This window comes from Prenolepis imparis, unplaced genomic scaffold (genome assembly GCF_030444845.1).
Source record: "Prenolepis imparis isolate NDT839.2.m4 unplaced genomic scaffold, iyPreImpa1.0 SCAF_13, whole genome shotgun sequence".
Classification (NCBI taxonomy): Eukaryota; Metazoa; Arthropoda; class Insecta; order Hymenoptera; family Formicidae; genus Prenolepis; species Prenolepis imparis.
The window spans coordinates 2496557-2513129 of record NW_028141171.1 but is presented as its reverse complement, the minus strand read 5'-3'; the positions used below and the strand labels follow the sequence as shown (position 1 = coordinate 2513129).

At 36.6% G+C, this 16573-nt stretch overlaps 4 protein-coding genes across 4 annotated transcripts; 1 reads left to right on the top strand and 3 right to left on the bottom strand.

The window, feature by feature from the left end:
* Positions 1-483: 483 nt before the first annotated feature.
* Positions 484-2106, bottom strand: LOC145944321 (uncharacterized). The gene is made up of 4 exons (XM_083052586.1): positions 1982-2106; positions 1610-1929; positions 999-1500; positions 484-604 (listed from the first exon to the last, which is right to left on the bottom strand). The coding sequence occupies exons 1-4, from the start codon at positions 2104-2106 to the stop codon at positions 484-486; spliced, it is 1068 nt and encodes a 355-aa protein (XP_082908712.1).
* A 48-nt stretch (positions 2107-2154) lies between these two features.
* Positions 2155-3792, bottom strand: LOC145944320 (uncharacterized). The gene has a single exon (XM_083052585.1). The coding sequence runs from the start codon at positions 3790-3792 to the stop codon at positions 2155-2157; it is 1638 nt and encodes a 545-aa protein (XP_082908711.1).
* A 36-nt stretch (positions 3793-3828) lies between these two features.
* On the bottom strand, positions 3829-6244 carry LOC145944319 (uncharacterized). The gene is made up of 5 exons (XM_083052584.1): positions 5851-6244; positions 5666-5793; positions 4669-5550; positions 4370-4552; positions 3829-4215 (listed from the first exon to the last, which is right to left on the bottom strand). The coding sequence occupies exons 1-5, from the start codon at positions 6242-6244 to the stop codon at positions 3829-3831; spliced, it is 1974 nt and encodes a 657-aa protein (XP_082908710.1).
* A 5769-nt stretch (positions 6245-12013) lies between these two features.
* On the top strand, positions 12014-12577 carry LOC145944317 (uncharacterized). The gene has a single exon (XM_083052583.1). It carries the CDS (start codon positions 12014-12016, stop codon positions 12575-12577), a length of 564 nt encoding a protein of 187 aa, XP_082908709.1.
* The last annotated feature ends 3996 nt before the right edge of the window (positions 12578-16573 follow it).

Sequence of the window (16573 nt, the reverse complement as noted above, 5' to 3'; positions counted from 1 at the left end):
CTTTTTAAATTGACAGGGAGCAATAAAACTATAGTTTGAATATCTGGTATCTAGCGGCCGCCATTTTGGTTCCACATATGTGAAACGAGTGGGAAGACTTTTCCTGTTCCGCCCGTTAATCTACGAACTTTGGATAGGGTCAGCAGGGGAAGTATTAGAAAGAGTGAACAGTGAAGGAATATATGAAGTGCGATAAGAAATAAGAGAGATAGGATGATAGGACACTTATTGAGACATGAAGGATTAGTTCGTGACATATTGGAAGCGGAGATAGGAATAAAGAGAGGCAGGAGTAGGCTCAGACTAGATTACTGCTCGCAAATTGTCAGAGACATGGGATACTCCACTTTTAGGGAGATGCGTAGGTTGGCCCAGGATAAGAAAGGGTGGAGATACGCGTCCAAGCAGTCTTCGGACTGAGGACTCTATGATGATGATGAGTCTTTTTTTGCTATTTTTTAAAATAATTTCTAGATATCTCTTTCAGGTGAGCGTCACACCCAGCTTTGATTTTTTTTCGAGAAACGGTAGTGTTTGTGTCTCCAAGTGGAGACCGGTGTTATGCACGTATGGATTGAATTTGTGAATTCGTTTACCTTTATATCTATTTATTGAATATATCCTTTACACTGAGATTACGATACTATACTGGCTTACAATTAATCTGCTGCGCGCAGATAGAGAGAGAGAGAGATCTCTCTTCTTTACACACTAGGCGCCATCTCTACGAGGCGCGAAATATAAAATACATAAAAAGAAATAATGAGATCTTTATCGCATAAATTTATCAAAACAAAAATGTGTATGTCTAAATTAATAATGTAATGAATTTAGTTATTTGTATATCATGAACATACCGCGCGCCTTGATAATCTTTGATTATCAATAATAAGATAGAATATGTTAACAGTAACAGAGATACAAATAAACATGAAACTAAGACGAACAATCATAGCTAAAATAATAGTAGTGTTTTCTTGTAAATGACAGCACATTACTTTTCTACACTCGAAAATGATTCTAAAGGAAGTATACTTAATTTAACAGCGGGTCTTTTGAAAGTTCCAGTGGCCGTTCTAATAACGGCTGCTCTGACAATTTGATCATCATCGGGATAGACTTCTTGCACTCTTCCTAGTGCCCATTTTAAAGGGGGCAGTCCATCTTCTCGACAAAGAATCAATTGGCCGATTTGAAGTTGTGCACCATGGCTCGTTTGCCACTTGGTACGTTGTTGTAGTTGCAATAAGTATTCAGACGACCAGCGTTTCCAAAAGTGTTGTCGAATCTGCTCCAATCGCTGCCATCTTGATAATCGATTTAATTTGAGTTGCATGACATCTGGTTCAGGATAGGATACTAATGAATCGCCAATAAGGAAGTGACCAGGGGAAAGATAGCTCAAATCGTTTGGATCTGATGAAAGGGCGATTAGTGGGCGTGAGTTAAGAATTGCTTCTATTTGCGTTGTAAGTGTAGACGTTTCCTGAAAGGTTAATGCTGCGTTTGAGGCCACCTTACTAAAAATTATTCTTAAAAGATTTGACGTTCGCCTCCCATAAACCTCCAAAATGCGGGGCTCGAGGTGGTATAAAATGCCATTTAATACCTTCCGATGACATTGTATTGATAATTTTGTGCTGATGCTCTTCTTGTGCAAACAATTTCCTTAGATTTTCTAACTCCCGATTAGCTCCGACGAAGTTAATGCCATTGTCTGAGAAAACCTCCATTGGTTTTCCTCGTCGAGCAATGAATCGCTTAAAGGCATTGAGAAAAGCATCCGTTGTTAGGTCAGAAACCACCTCTAAATGCACAGCCTTTATGACCATATACACGAAAACCGCCACGTAAGTCTTAATATGTTTGCTGTTTTTACGTTTTCCTTCACGAACATAAATTGGACCGCAGAAGTCCACTCCTATGATGCTAAATGGTCTCGCATATGTTACTCGGTAAATTTCCTATTAATTGTTCTGACTTTCGTGGCTTGGACTTGAAGCAAATGATGCATTGACGAAGTATTTTCTTGATTGTGCCGCGCGCCCTGATTGGCCAATACCGCAATCGTACTGTAGCGAGAGTTGCTTCGACTCCGACATGCATGTTCTTCTCGTGCTTATGTTTGATGATGAGTTCAGTTAATCTTGAACGCTAAGGAAGCAATATGGGATGCTTGGCATCACGATGAAGTGCTGAATGCCTCAATCTGCCCCCAACGCGCAGAATGCCGTCCTTATCCAAAAATGGGTTCAAATCTCTCAGTAAGCTTGTGCGCGACATCACTGCACTATTCTGTAAGGCATTTATTTCGCAATGAAAAATTAATCGCTGTTCCCTCTTGATGAGGCTCCTTCTTGCGTACTCAATTTCGTTTACTGATAAGGGTCCTATGGAATTGAAATCTTTCTCTTTCCGGCAGACACGAGCGAAACGTATGCAAGTAGCTGTCACTCGGATAAGCTTGTTATACGTTGAAAATTTAGCGAAAGGGTCGATATCTTCTTGTACGGACATTGTGATTACCGATTTATCAAACTCGTACTGTTGGCTCTCTTTTATATCTATGATCTTCGAAGGGTATCCGATGTAGTCGCCAGTCTGCAACCACGCAGGCCCCTTCCACCATAATATTGAATCTGCTAATTCCTTTGGAGTAACCCCTCGTGAAATTATATCAGCTGGGTTTTCCTTCGTACCTACGTGATTCCAGTCTCCGACGGAACTCAATTCTTGAATCTCGCCGATCCTATGTACCACAAATACGGGCAACTTTTTGTTAGTGGCCTTGATCCAATGAAGAACTATTGATGAATCTGTCCAGTAGTATTCTTTGTGAATGTTAAGCTCCAAGGTGCCTTTGACTTTGTTCATCAATTGAGCCAGCAATTGTGCACCGCATAATTCCAATCTAGGAATCGAAATTGTTTTGAGTGGGGCGACACGAGACTTGGAGCACAGCAGCTGCGATTGAAGAAATTCGTGCGAATTTTTGCTACATATATAAATGCAGGCTCCATATGCTTGCTCGCTTGCGTTACAAAATCCGTGAAGATCCAGCTGTTTATCAGGGCCAGCACTTATGACTTTTCGCTGTACACTGAATTTGTTGAGTTCTTGTATCCTCATGATATAATCTGACCACTCCGTATAGACATCCGTGGGCAATGATTCGTCCCATTCAATCTGCAATTTCCAAAGCTTTTGAAGTATGATTTTGGCGGTTACTATTACAGGTCCCAATAACCCGAGAGGATCGAATATCTGAGAAATACTAGATAGAATTGACCGTTTTGTGTAAGATCTCGATTCCGGCGCATCCATGGTGATTACGTACTGCAGTACGTCCTTTGAAGGATTCCACTTGACTCCTAGAGTTTTCGAGGTTCCGTCCTTGTCCAGTTCTAATATGGCGTTACTAATGGAAGGTTCAGAGATATCCTTTAACAACTCTTGGCTGTTTGAAGCCCATTTCCTAAGTGTGAAACCTCCCTTTCGAAGTAATTCTATGATTTGCTTACGAATAATCAGAGCTTCTTCCTTGGTATTCGCCCCTGTTATTAGGTCATCAACGTAAAAGTCTCTGCGCGCTATCATGGCCCCTTTAGGAAACTGACTCTCCTCCAAATCCGCTAGCTGATGGATGACTTTAGTAGCTAGGAAGGAAGCTGGTGCTGTTCCGTACGTTAGCGTCACTAGTTCATAGGTTTTAAGGTCATCAGAAGGCTGATCGCGCCAGACAATACGTTGTAGAGGAATTTGATCATCGTTTACCAAAATCTGCCTGTACATTTTGGCTGTATCTGCTGTCAAGACATATTCAAAACTTCAAAAACGTAGCAATATTGAGAACAAATCCTGGTGCAAAACAGGGCCGACCATTAACACGTCGTTTAAGGACAATCCGCTTGTTGTCTTGCTAGATGCGTCAAAGACAACTCTCACTCGAGTGGTGGTGCTCGTTTCTTTCAACACACAGTGATGCGGCAAATAATAGTGTGGACTCACCTCACTCGTTGAATCGTCAAATTGAAGTTGTCTCATATGCTGCAAGTTCAGATACTCGTGTACAAAATCAACATATTCCTTTTTCAGTTTAGGTTTTCGCTCCAATTTACGCTCCAGAATCTTGAATCTATTAATGGCAATGTCTCTTGAGTCTCCTAAATCTTGAAGTTTCTCCTGCCTCGTGGGCAGTGTGACGATGAATCGACCCTCAGCATTGCGTTTGTAGGTTTGTGCAAAATGTTTTTCACAAATCCTTTCTTCAGGAGTTCGAGTATTTTGTCGTTCAACATGTTCAATTTGCCAGAAACGGACAAGGCTTGAACTGCTCGCTAACCGTCAAGTTACAAATCGTGTTTCTCACCGATTGATCTTGCGTCATAAAACTGCCAGAAACGATCCATCCAAGTAATGTTTTCTGCCAAATTGGTTGGCGGCTCGAAAGTTTAATTCTTCCGATGCACAATAGATCTAGGAAAATCTCTGCTCCCAGTAGTAAATCCACGTCTGATGGATGGTTGAACTCAGGATCCGCCAATGTTATACCCTCCGGAATTTTCAATGTAGATTAACTCGATTAATTGGAAGGGCTTGAGTAATTTTTTCAATTACTAAACAATCGAGCTCAGCTTGAAAGGCATTAATTCTAGATTGTAATTTTACCTTAACGATGGCACGCGTTTGTGTGGACAATTCGCTTAGGCCGTATATCGGTATATTTGTAGCTCGTGATTTAAGACCTAATCTCCTGACACAACCAGACGTGATGAAACAGGATTGTGAGCCATTGTCCAACAGAACACGGCAAGCCTTCAAACTGCCTTCCGCATCGAGAACATTGATTATAGCTGTTGCTAAGATTACTTGCCGCTCCTGCTTGATTGCGGCGTGGTTTACACTCGTAGCGACTATTGCTTCCTTGTCCGAAGAAGGGGGCGTCGACTTTGTAATGGTAGATTCTTGCTGTTTAGATGTCTGATCCAGATGAAGCAGTGTGTTGTGACGCTTGTTACATCTCCGGCATGATCCAGATCCGCATTGCTTCGCCTGATGAGTCGCGGCCTTTAAGCAATTTAAGTATAATTTGCGCGATCTTGCCTCCTTTATGCGATGCTCCATATCTAGTCCCAAATATCTAGCGCATTTGTAAATAAAATGATCTTCCTGTCCACAATATACGCACATAATATTCGACGTGACTACGTGGACGGCTGTCCCCTTGATTTTATCGGATTTGACACCCTTTGGATTAATGGGCGTGTCCCGATAAATGCGAGATGACGCTTCCAAAGCTCTGCAGCGTTGCGTTAGAAAATCCAGCAATTGAGTGAAAGTAGGTATTTCACCTCTTTTTATTGTAATTTCCCATTCTTTACTCGTCGTTTGATCAAGTCTACTAGTTACCAGATGAATTAATAAATTGTCCCATTGACCTGTGGGTCTTTTCAGAGCTTTAAGAGCTCGTATATGTTTTAATACGTTATCTAGTAAACGTCGTAATGCGAGATGATTCTCCTTGGGCAGAACAGGTTGCTCGAATAATGCCTTGACATGTTTTTGAATTATTAGACTTTTAGAATTATTAGTCATCGTCGTATCTCTCCTTCAGCATTCTCCAAGCCTCAATATAATTCTCCTCGGAAGCCTCCAGAGAACTAACAACGTCCTTAGTCTCGTCCGTCAATGCAGAAATAAGATATTGCATCTTTTGTACACTTGGAAGCATCGGATTTTCGTGGATCATACTTTGGAACATATTACGGAATGGGATCCATTGTTCATAATTCCCTGAAAAAGTGGGTAAATTAATACGTGGTAGTTTTAGGTGTTCATTTGGAAAGTTACTTGCCTGAGATAACGGAGTTCCCTCTCTGCTATTTGGCACATTTTGAGTAGCGTTATGGTGACGAGAGTGCTGAGTAGGCAATGCTGCTTCGACTTTGCGATTAATCAATGTTTCTAGTTGAACAGTAACTGCAAAATATTTGTTTTCGAATACTGCTCTCTCGTCATAATGAATTGGCTCATTCTCCTCCCCAGGCTCAAGCTCTTCAATTGCCGCCTGTGTCTCATCGAAAACGTTCCAAAGCTCGCTCACTTTTTGTAGACGTTGACGTAATTCAATTATAGCTACTTCTGGCACGTTTAGATCGGTCAGGTATGTATGGGATCTCGTGAGACTTGATTTTATTTGCCCGCGCTTGGCCTTATGCACTTTGAGACTGGCAACGTCGGTCATTTTCGATAGATTTTATGTAGACTCTTTGAGACTAACGATTGTACCAGCGTGAATGGACACCAAAAAATGCCAATCTTAGTTAATAATGCAGCGATAATATCGAATTGCAAACATTCGCTTTATGATTTTCGATATGCTGCTTGACCGCGTGATCAACTCACACACGAATTTTTAGGTTATATGCACGACTTGCTGCCGTAGAATCCGGCTCGAAGGACCAATATGTTTGTGTCTCCAAGTGGAGACCGGTGTTATGCACGTATGGATTGAATTTGTGAATTCGTTTACCTTTATATCTATTTATTGAATATATCCTTTACACTGAGATTACGATACTATACTGGCTTACAATTAATCGGCTGCGCGCAGATAGAGAGAGAGAGAGAGATCTCTCTTCTTTACACACTAGGCGCCATCTCTACGAGGCGCGAAATATAAAATACATAAAAAGAAATAATGAGATCTTTATCGCATAAATTTATCAAAACAAAAATGTGTATGTCTAAATTAATAATGTAATGAATTTAGTTATTTGTATATCATGAACAGGTAGATCAAAGAAAGGCTGTTTGAAGCTAACTTTTGATGTTTTTCTTTTTTTTAGATCCTGGATCTTTACCTCTGTTTTTTTCGGTTTAAACTATATGTTGTCTTTACTAATCAAGGATAGAGTTTGTATTTTGTAACTGCTGTTGTTAGCGTTATTAATATTAACAGTTTATTAGACATTTGTCAGAAACTGAGTTATTCCAAAGGATACCAGTCTTTTACTTAGTCCAATGTTCATGATACATTCTAAGCATTAGAGTATATTTTGGTCGGTATATTTGGTTTTTTATATTTTATAAATACCTTTAAAGAAATGCTTAATGTAATTCTCCTCCGTGATATCACAGTCAAGAATTAAGATCAGAGCTGATCGAGCTGTGTTCAGCATTCCGTAGTTTTACTCTCTCGGGTTTAAGATTTGAGTTAAGAATTTTAAAACACCTTTAACTCTTTTTTGTATAGATTGGTATTAAATTTTTTTTCGGAAAAGTGCTATCAGTTTTTTTGGGGAGATTACGATTTTCGTGGCGTCGAGATTTGACTATGAATTCTTGTTAAATGGATCATTTGGAACAAAAGTTTAAGAGTGGTCGAAGTCGCTATTGGTCATAATGTTAGAGATATCCATCTTTTATTATCGCAATATTCGAAAAACGAAATAACTCGCGTAAGTAAATTTTTGGAAGAATCATAGTATTATATGATGTTGAAGGTTGAAACAGAGAAACCCAAACAAACGCATAAACCCAAAGAAACGCGAAGCGAAGTTCAACCCAAACTTATGTGTCTAGTTTCTTGATAGTAGAGCCCCCCGTAGGGGGGGGGGAACCCACTGTGTCCACGCATACACTTTTCCACGCGAAGCGAGGTTCCACATGGATTTGCAACTTTCCACGCGAAGCGCGGTTCAACCCGAACTTATGTGTCTAAATTTTTGGTAGTGGAGCTCCCCGCAGGGGGGCGGAACTCACTTTGTCCACGCATACATTTTTCCACGTGAAGCGAGGTTCCACATGGGTTTGCAACTTTCCACGCGAAGGTGTCTAGTTTTTTGGTAGTGGAGCCCCCCGCAAGGGGGCGGAACCCACTGTGTCCACGCATACACTTTTCCACGCAAAGCGAGGTTCCACATGGGTTTGCAACTTTCCATGCGAAGCGAGGTTCAACCCGAACCTGTGTGTCTAGGTTTTTGGTAGTGGAGCCCCCCCGTAGGAGGGGCGGGGCGGAACCCACTGTGCCCACGCATATACTTTGCAACGCAAAGCGAAGTTTTACATGGGTCCATATAATTACGATAAATAAAGGTCGATATCTCCGAAACTATGAGCGATAGCGACTTTGACCAATCTTGAACTTTTGTTTCAGATGATCCATTTAACAAGAATTCATAGTCAAATCTCGGCGCCACGGAAATCATAATCTTCCCAGTTTTTTTAGTGTAATATTAGGTTGTTCGAAAAATAATGCAGGTTTCTACATTATCTATCTTTAACTTTGTTTCTCTTAAGAGAGAATTGCGTGAGAGTTGTAACATGATATGAGATCTTGCAGTTAGGTTTTACTCTTCATTCTTATGCTTTCATTTTAAATATAAATTTAATTTAATTTTAGTTTTAAGTTGATTGAAGTCAACATGCAAAAACGCAATTTTCGTGAAATTTATTTGTATGAGTTTAGAAATGGTGTAAGTGCAGCCCAAACACAGCTCGCAAAATCAATAATGCTTGGGGTCAAGCAAGTGTAAACGAATGCACAGTGCAACGTTGGCTTCTTATGGTGCCTCTACCAACGTCAGCATAATATCGATCATTGAATCGAATAAATCGTTTCGTACGCCACCCTGATATCATTCCTATGATCATGATAAACTTTCGAACAAGTGAATGATGTAAGTCTCATAAGGGGACAACGATTTCTTGTGTCCGATCGTAAGAAATCTTTAGTGTCCTAAGAATCATTGAGAATGGGGAAAAGACGTAAAAAAAATATATTCCATTTTACCGTAAACGCATCTATCGTGATTGTGCTTGGATCTTTGTCTTATGAGCAATCTATCGCATTTAGCATTATAACGTAAGACAAAAAGATCTATTTCTAATTTGCCAAATCGACGTATTTTTTCCTCAAAGGCATCTGACGCTCATTCCCAATCAGTGTCAATATTTCTGCATTAACATTCTTGATCAGTCTCTACATTCTCCTTGGATGCAATATACTCTGCATAAATCCAGATACATCTATCTTCATACCAATTTTATATTGCACATATTGTATGCCTCCCATTTTGTTTTTATACAATATCGCTTTCGTTGTTTACATATAGAACCTGATAGTTGTCGATATTTAAGTAAATTTTAGTGCTGAGAAAGCAGTTATAAAGCAGTTATGTTCTATCTCGTTAATATGATGAAACTTCTCTTTAAAGCTCCAAAGCTTGTGCTTTCTCTTTGTTGCAAAAAAGTGTCCCAGTCTGAATCTGAGGCATCCGAGAAGATAGTTCTCACGTAGTAGTCACGTCTGATCAATTTATATGTTATAGATAGCGTTTTGCTCATCATCTTAAGTCTTCTAGATATATTCCTGAATATTCATCGTTTTGCTCGCTTATCTCACGATATTCGATGTTCATTTAAGTAGAAAAAACAAAGTGAGGCCTAGAAATTCACATCTTCTGCTGAAATTTTTATTGTACTATTCTCGAAATTAATTGTAAGATCCAATTACTGTATTATACTGTCTATTACTATTCTCGTATTGAATTTTTACAGACTTCATAGGAATTGCCTAAAATCAGGAAGGCATCAAAATATACAACATCGCGTAACCCTTCGTTCCCGGAGATAGCTCACGACCGAGCGCATAATTTTTGTAAAGATAAAGAGACTCGAGTTGAGTCTAAATGGTAAGCAGGTGAACTTGTAGAGCTTTCCCTTCAGATCAAAACGAAAGTATTTTCTATGACTTTCGTGAGTTGATATCGTAAAGTATGTGTCTTTTAAGTCAACATGGCTCATGTAACATGCATCAAATAATTTGATGTTAGTAAGTTAGCTGCCACGCTTAGATTTTTCAGTTTGAAGTGTGGTGTGTCTATGAATTTATTTAGATTAATTTAGCCGATTTGAATTAATTATAAATCTCTTAGTTTCTTCTGATTTATTAACTTGAAAGATTGAAGAGACATATATTATTCCTCTGTTGGAATGCATATTCTAATCAATCTTGGTGTCCGGAGGCTTTTCAATTCTTTTCTAAGTGACTCTATTTCCTATATTGATATTGAATCTAACTGTTTGATCAGGGATTCAATTGGAGTAGACAAAAAAGAATTTTATAACTCTATGATCTTGATAATAATAAATTTATCCTTATTGTTGCCTTTCTAGTTGTTTACTTAGTCTAGCTTGCCAAGGGAATTTTTCTCTTTTCATTGATATTTTATCCTAAAGGATGGTTGTTTGGAATTCTGCGATGTCTGATTTTTTGGTGTCTTTTTTGGCTGTAAGATTTCTGTGGTCTTCATTGATGGCTTCTTGGAGTTTTAAAGATCTCAAACTCTTAAAGATCAATGATTTTTGATAAATTGCATCTTTTAGTTTTTTCCAATTTTTACGCATATTTTTATGTTCGAAATCTTCTACTTTTTTGTCGAAAGTAAGGTATCTGTGCCGACCTTCTGTGTAATGTTTTTCGCATATTCTTGTCTGGGAGTATGTATTTTTTCCTGGTATCCGATACGTATGATGTCATTCTGTCAAAATTTTTCTTGCCTTCGACAAAAATTTTAATAAGATGTTTTTATTTATATCTCCCCTGGTTCCGACAAAGGTTGGGATATTGTTATCCCTAATGCAGCTAAGGTTGTGTCTACTAACGAAAGCGATTCCTTCCTGGTAAAAAAATTTAATTTTTTATTACATAGGACCAAGGACGATCAAAAATGTAAAAGTCGCCGCTCACATATACATATATTAAATTAAAATTAAAATTGAAGTTGTAGATTTAAATTTAAATTGTGTAGGTGTAGGTTTAATTGCCAAAGCATGCGTTTAACAATAAGTTAAAATTTAATAGTTGAATTTGCCAAGCATAAACTACAAATTTTATTCGTCTATTTCGACAATTCTTCGTATATTTTGCGAACGTGATTCTTTATTCTTTTGTAGTATTCTGCAAATAAATAATAAAAAAATACATAATAAAAAGGTGAAAGGTGAAACAGTAGAGCAAAAATTTAAAAAGAAAATGCTCACGGGTCTACTAGTATTACTGTACTGTAAATAACCTGGCAAGTAGCGAAGAGGAAATTAATGGAAAAATCCCATGGATCTACTAGTTATAAATATAAACAATTTAACTCTACAGTAATATAGGGGAAATTAAAGGAATAAGAGCAACAGAAGCGCAGCAATTAATTGTAAAAGCAGGAAATTTAACGTCAGTGAAGACTGATAGAAATCAAAGATTATATTATAATAGAATATATATTTAATGCGAGCACAGATGAAACGACAGTGACTGGAGTCAGCAAATGCTGATTTACAATTAGAGGTGCGCACGAGACGAGACGAGACGAGATTTCTGCGATCTCAATCTTGATCTCGAAAAATCTAAAATACATGATATCGATCTCGAATTTTCGAGAATCTCAAATATATGATCTCGATCTTGATCTCGATCTCGACGAGATCTTGACGAGATTGGCAATACAAAAAATAGTTTGTTTGTGAGTATAAATGAATGTATCTGTTATAATTTTAGCAGAAAAATATGTATACTGTATACTATATATACTTGGTATTCCTACCTTAACCTTTCTTAAAAGACTTAAAAGATATAGCGTCTCTGCTGTCTCTGCGTCTCGTGCCCCAGGGTTCTCACCTGGGCCCGCTTCTTTTCAATCTATTTATTAATGACATTAACAAGGTCTTTAATCACTGTAAATTTCTACTATATGCGGACGATTTAAAAGTTTTTCGACGAGTAAATAACCTTGAGGACGCGGATCTGTTGCAGCTTGATCTGTTTCGGCTCGAGCGTTGGTGTAATGTTAATAAACTACAGTTTAATATAGCGAAATGTCATGTAATCCGCTTTAGTCGGAGGAGAAGCGTTTGCATGCATGAGTACTCGATAAACGGGGTGCGTCTCTCTGAGGTAGATTCTGTACGCGATCTTGGGGTCACCTTTTGCCCTGATCTATCGTTTGAGAAGCATATAATGAGTATCACGAACTGCGCGTATAGAAAACTGGGTTTTGTCTTGCGGACTGGCAAATACTTTAATAATGTGCACACCTTAAGATTGTTATACTGTGCGCTAGTACGACCTCATTTGGAGTACGCCTCCATTGTCTGGGCTCCGTTTTATGCCAAATATGATATTCAGATTGAGGGAATCCAACACCGCTTTTTGCGTAGAGTGAGCTTCATAACGGATAATCCAATGCGCTTTTTCGATCACTCTTATGATGATATGCTGAATAACTTGCGGCTAATTACTTTAGCAAATAGACGCACTTTTCTAGATCTACTGTTTTTTTTCAAATTGATTAATGGGAGTATTACATGTTCGGAGCTCCTAGAGTATGTGGGGCTGCGTGCTCCGGCTAGGCCTCTCAGGAAGGGCGTCATATTTAATGTCGAGTCTCACCGTACCTCTTATGGAAGATACAAGCCCCTGAATCGAATCTGCATGCTGGCGAATGAGTTCTCTGATCGTGTAGATTTCTTTCAATCATCACTCTGCACCTTCAGACGAACGTTATCCCATTGTCTACGATAGACTTGTTATTTCCTTCCTGTGTTTTAGTTTTATTGCGATAGGCTCTTAATGTTATAAATTGTGCGTAATCATATAGCGATAACTTTGTACATTTTCTATGTTCTCAACTTATTTTATTTTAATTTGTTTTAAAGGGATATCTCCCGTTTACCTGTACATAAATAAAATAAATATTTTAGACCAAAAAATTAGTTACAAAAGTTATTGTCAATTATTTTGCGCATCTTCTAAAGTTATTAATAATTCGAATCTATACTGGATGTCTTGTAGCTTTCCTATGTTACATGGAACACCCTGTATATGTTTGCATATTTACATTTTATAATTTTGTAAATGTAACTCCTAAAATAATATGAACAATAAGTTTTCAATAAGCAATTTTATATTAAAATTCTAGACAAAGGTAATGTAGTAAGTAAAAATACAAAAGTAAATAAATGTGTTTAACAAAATTTAACAAAACACGTACATTGCCGTAGGCCCGTAGCGTCTTACGCCACCTTACGTGAGAACCTTATGTTACGCGACACATAAGCCAATTTTACGGCAAAGCAGTCACGGCGCCATATGTGTCGTCGATCGATAAAATAATAAAATATTTTGTCCAAATCTCGACGAGAATTTTAAATAATCTTGATCTCGTCAAGATCTTGATATGCTGAATCTCGATATCAATCTCGAAGGTTACAAGTAATCTCAATCTTGAATCTCGTCCCGATTTTGAGACGAGATCGAGACGAGATCGAGATTTATCTCGTCTCGTGCGCATCTCTATTTACAATTATCTTGTTGAGAGCTTGGTGGTGAATAAGGAAATTGAATAAATATTTTTAACTCACAATGTACAAATAAGATTTGAGAACATTTTCATTGGAACATAAATTTTGAATTAATAGCACTATTGCATGACACGAGACAGGATTCCCAAGAGAGACTATATAGTATTTTAAGTCAGATCGCGAAATAGACTGGATGCTCAGAAGTGCGGTATAGTAATGAAAAGACTGTTGCGTCTAATAATAATGATAATGCATATTCGACTGTGATTATTGTTTGAATCTCTGTTTTGAAGGGGTACTTTTGCATATATCTTTGGTCATTGCATGCGGCTCTTCCATTGAATACTTAAAAAGGTTCAACGAATTAATATTTCTAATAAGAACTTTCTGTAAATCGGGAGGCATCTTTAAGAAATGGATGGTTTGAATATTTTTGGAAACTTATTTAATAAAATAGTCTTTAGCCAATGAAGAGTTATAGGGTGCAGTCATATAGGATTATATAGGATTGACACTTTTAATATTCTCTAAATTTCATCGCAACGCAGATATATAAAGATTGATTTGTAAGGCAAATGTATGTATGTGTCGGATTAAAATTTATTTTCCATTGAGAGACACATTTGTCTTTTTATTACTGGTTTATTACTGTTTGGTCTCTATGACATTTTATTGGGAAAATATCAGTTTCTGTTTAGATATTCGAAGAGCGCTTATCAGGCGATCGACTTAAGAGTTTAGAATCTGAATGTCAGCGGCATTTTTATCTGAATGATGATTATATTTAGTTTCATCGTTTTTCAGTTTTGTATTTTATATATATATATATATATATATATATATACCCAGATAGCAAAATGTTAGCAGCATATCGGCAGTATGACAGCAGATCTAATCATGACTTTACAGCAGATTCCTATCCACTGTGTCCGCAATTGATGATATTCTGCTAGCATAGTTAGTAAGCAAAATCTGACAGCAGATTGGCGGCAGAAACCGAGCAGATCTGCACATATAGTTTGATGGCAGATTGGCGGCAGAAACCGAACAGATCTGTCAAACGCAATCTAATAGCAGATTGGCGGCAGAAATCGAGCAGGATCTGCACAGTTCCTTGCCATTTGAATATATAAGTATAATAAAATTCAATATTTTTCGATGAATATAACAGATGCATAAGACGTGTTATCCGCTACTTATAATTTTTTTTTTCATAAATATGATATTTAATGTATAACATATTATATTGTATGTAGTTATATCTCACATAGCAATTAAATGTTCAATTTAATCTATTAATTAAATTAATAAAATAAATTGTAAAAATAATTAAATTTATATAATTTATAAAATTTAAGATATAATTTATATGAGAATTAAATTCTGCTTTATGCTTTAAATAGAAAGTAAATGGATAATTTTTCATGTATATCCTATTGATTCTAATAAGTTTAATATTCTCATGTTAGACTTGTCAGATATCAAAAATTAAACTGATAGAAAAATATACTTTTGATCTTTTATTAATAGTCACGACTTGCAGACTTTATATCTATTTTTAACAGAAATTTGATTGCGAGAAAATACATCACATAGCGGTAGGTGAAGGAACTATTAAATAACTGCAAAATGCAGATCCTGTTGTCAATTTGCCATCAGATTGTGCGCGCGCAAATCTTGCTCGATTTCTGCCGTCAATCTGACACCAAACTGCGTTGCGCAAATCCTGCTCGGTTTCTACTACCAATCTGCTATGATAATTCTATACAAATCCTGCTTGATTTCTGCTACTGACTTGCTGCCAAATTATGTCAGCAGATTTTATAACATTTCTGCCAACGTTCTGCTATCATTATCTGATATAACAAGTTTTGTATAAAATCTGCAGTTTTTTTGCTGGCAAAAATATATAGCACACAGTTTTAATACATGCTCTTGACAGATTTGGCTATCTGGGTATATATATATAAACTATATAATCAAGTCAAATCATAAAGTGATTTTAGTTTCAAAAGGATTCAATTCTGACATCGTCGTTTTGTGACAAAAACTGTTTATTTATTAGTTAGAACTAACATCTTGCATTGAAGTTATAGGTTCAAAATTGTTGAAACTTGCTTTTTAGATTTCTTGGTTTCTTAAAATTTATAGATTTTATAGTATCGGGATATAGTATTGAGTGAAAAAAAGAATCATGGAGTTTAATAGACTTAACAGTATAAAAACCAATAAGCCAGCCCAACATTCACCTTTTAAAAATGCTGCGTATGACAGTCTCATTTGTCAGTGAAGATTTTTATCAATTTAATATCTGCAATTATGACGATTAACACATTCATTTAACTCAAAAGTAGCTTCAGAAAAACAAATTAAAAAATTGACTATTATAATATTATCAATAAATTGTTATTAAAGCGTGTCATTATTTCATCAGAAAATTCAATTTTTCTATCAAAATCATTCTCTGACAATTCTCGAATAAAGCGAATTTTATACTTGACTATTTTTTTTAGGATTTTCCAAATCGAAATTTTGTTAATATTATTTTATTGAACTATTTTTGAAAGGCATTTATAAAGGTTTTCTATAACAATTTGCAAAATTGCTAGAGGTTTATTGTTAGTTGTAGTAGTTTGATCTCTTATATTTCAATTCATCCTTAACTGATCCGTTCTTTGGAAACGTTCGACAGACTTCGAAATTGAAGTACGAGCAGGATATTTATCATTAAACAAATAAATAACTATATTTAAGAACTTCACATAATCACTAAATCCTCATATATGTATAAGAATATCAATAGTATAGATACGCGAGTTCTAACGCAGATCCTTCGAGATATTCTATTTGGTTGCGCAATATTTAAATTGTATTTTGATATAATAATTATCTTTATATGTGTGTGTTATGAAGTCAGATATTTTATTACACTACTTTTATTTACATACATATATTATATTACAGAAAATATTTATTCTTTTTATATGATGATTAGAATATAAACGGTTTTTAAAAAACAAGCTTTCGTTACTACATATTTACGAAATTTTTTTCTTTATTTTCCGAAGTTAAACGTTCTTCTGCTACTCCACAATTTTCCACGCAACATGTTAGCAGAATATAATTGAAACGTAAAATACTTTTACAGAGTCACCGGCGGAGAACTGTTTGAGGACATCGTCGCCCGGGAATTCTACAGCGAAGCCGATGCCTCGCA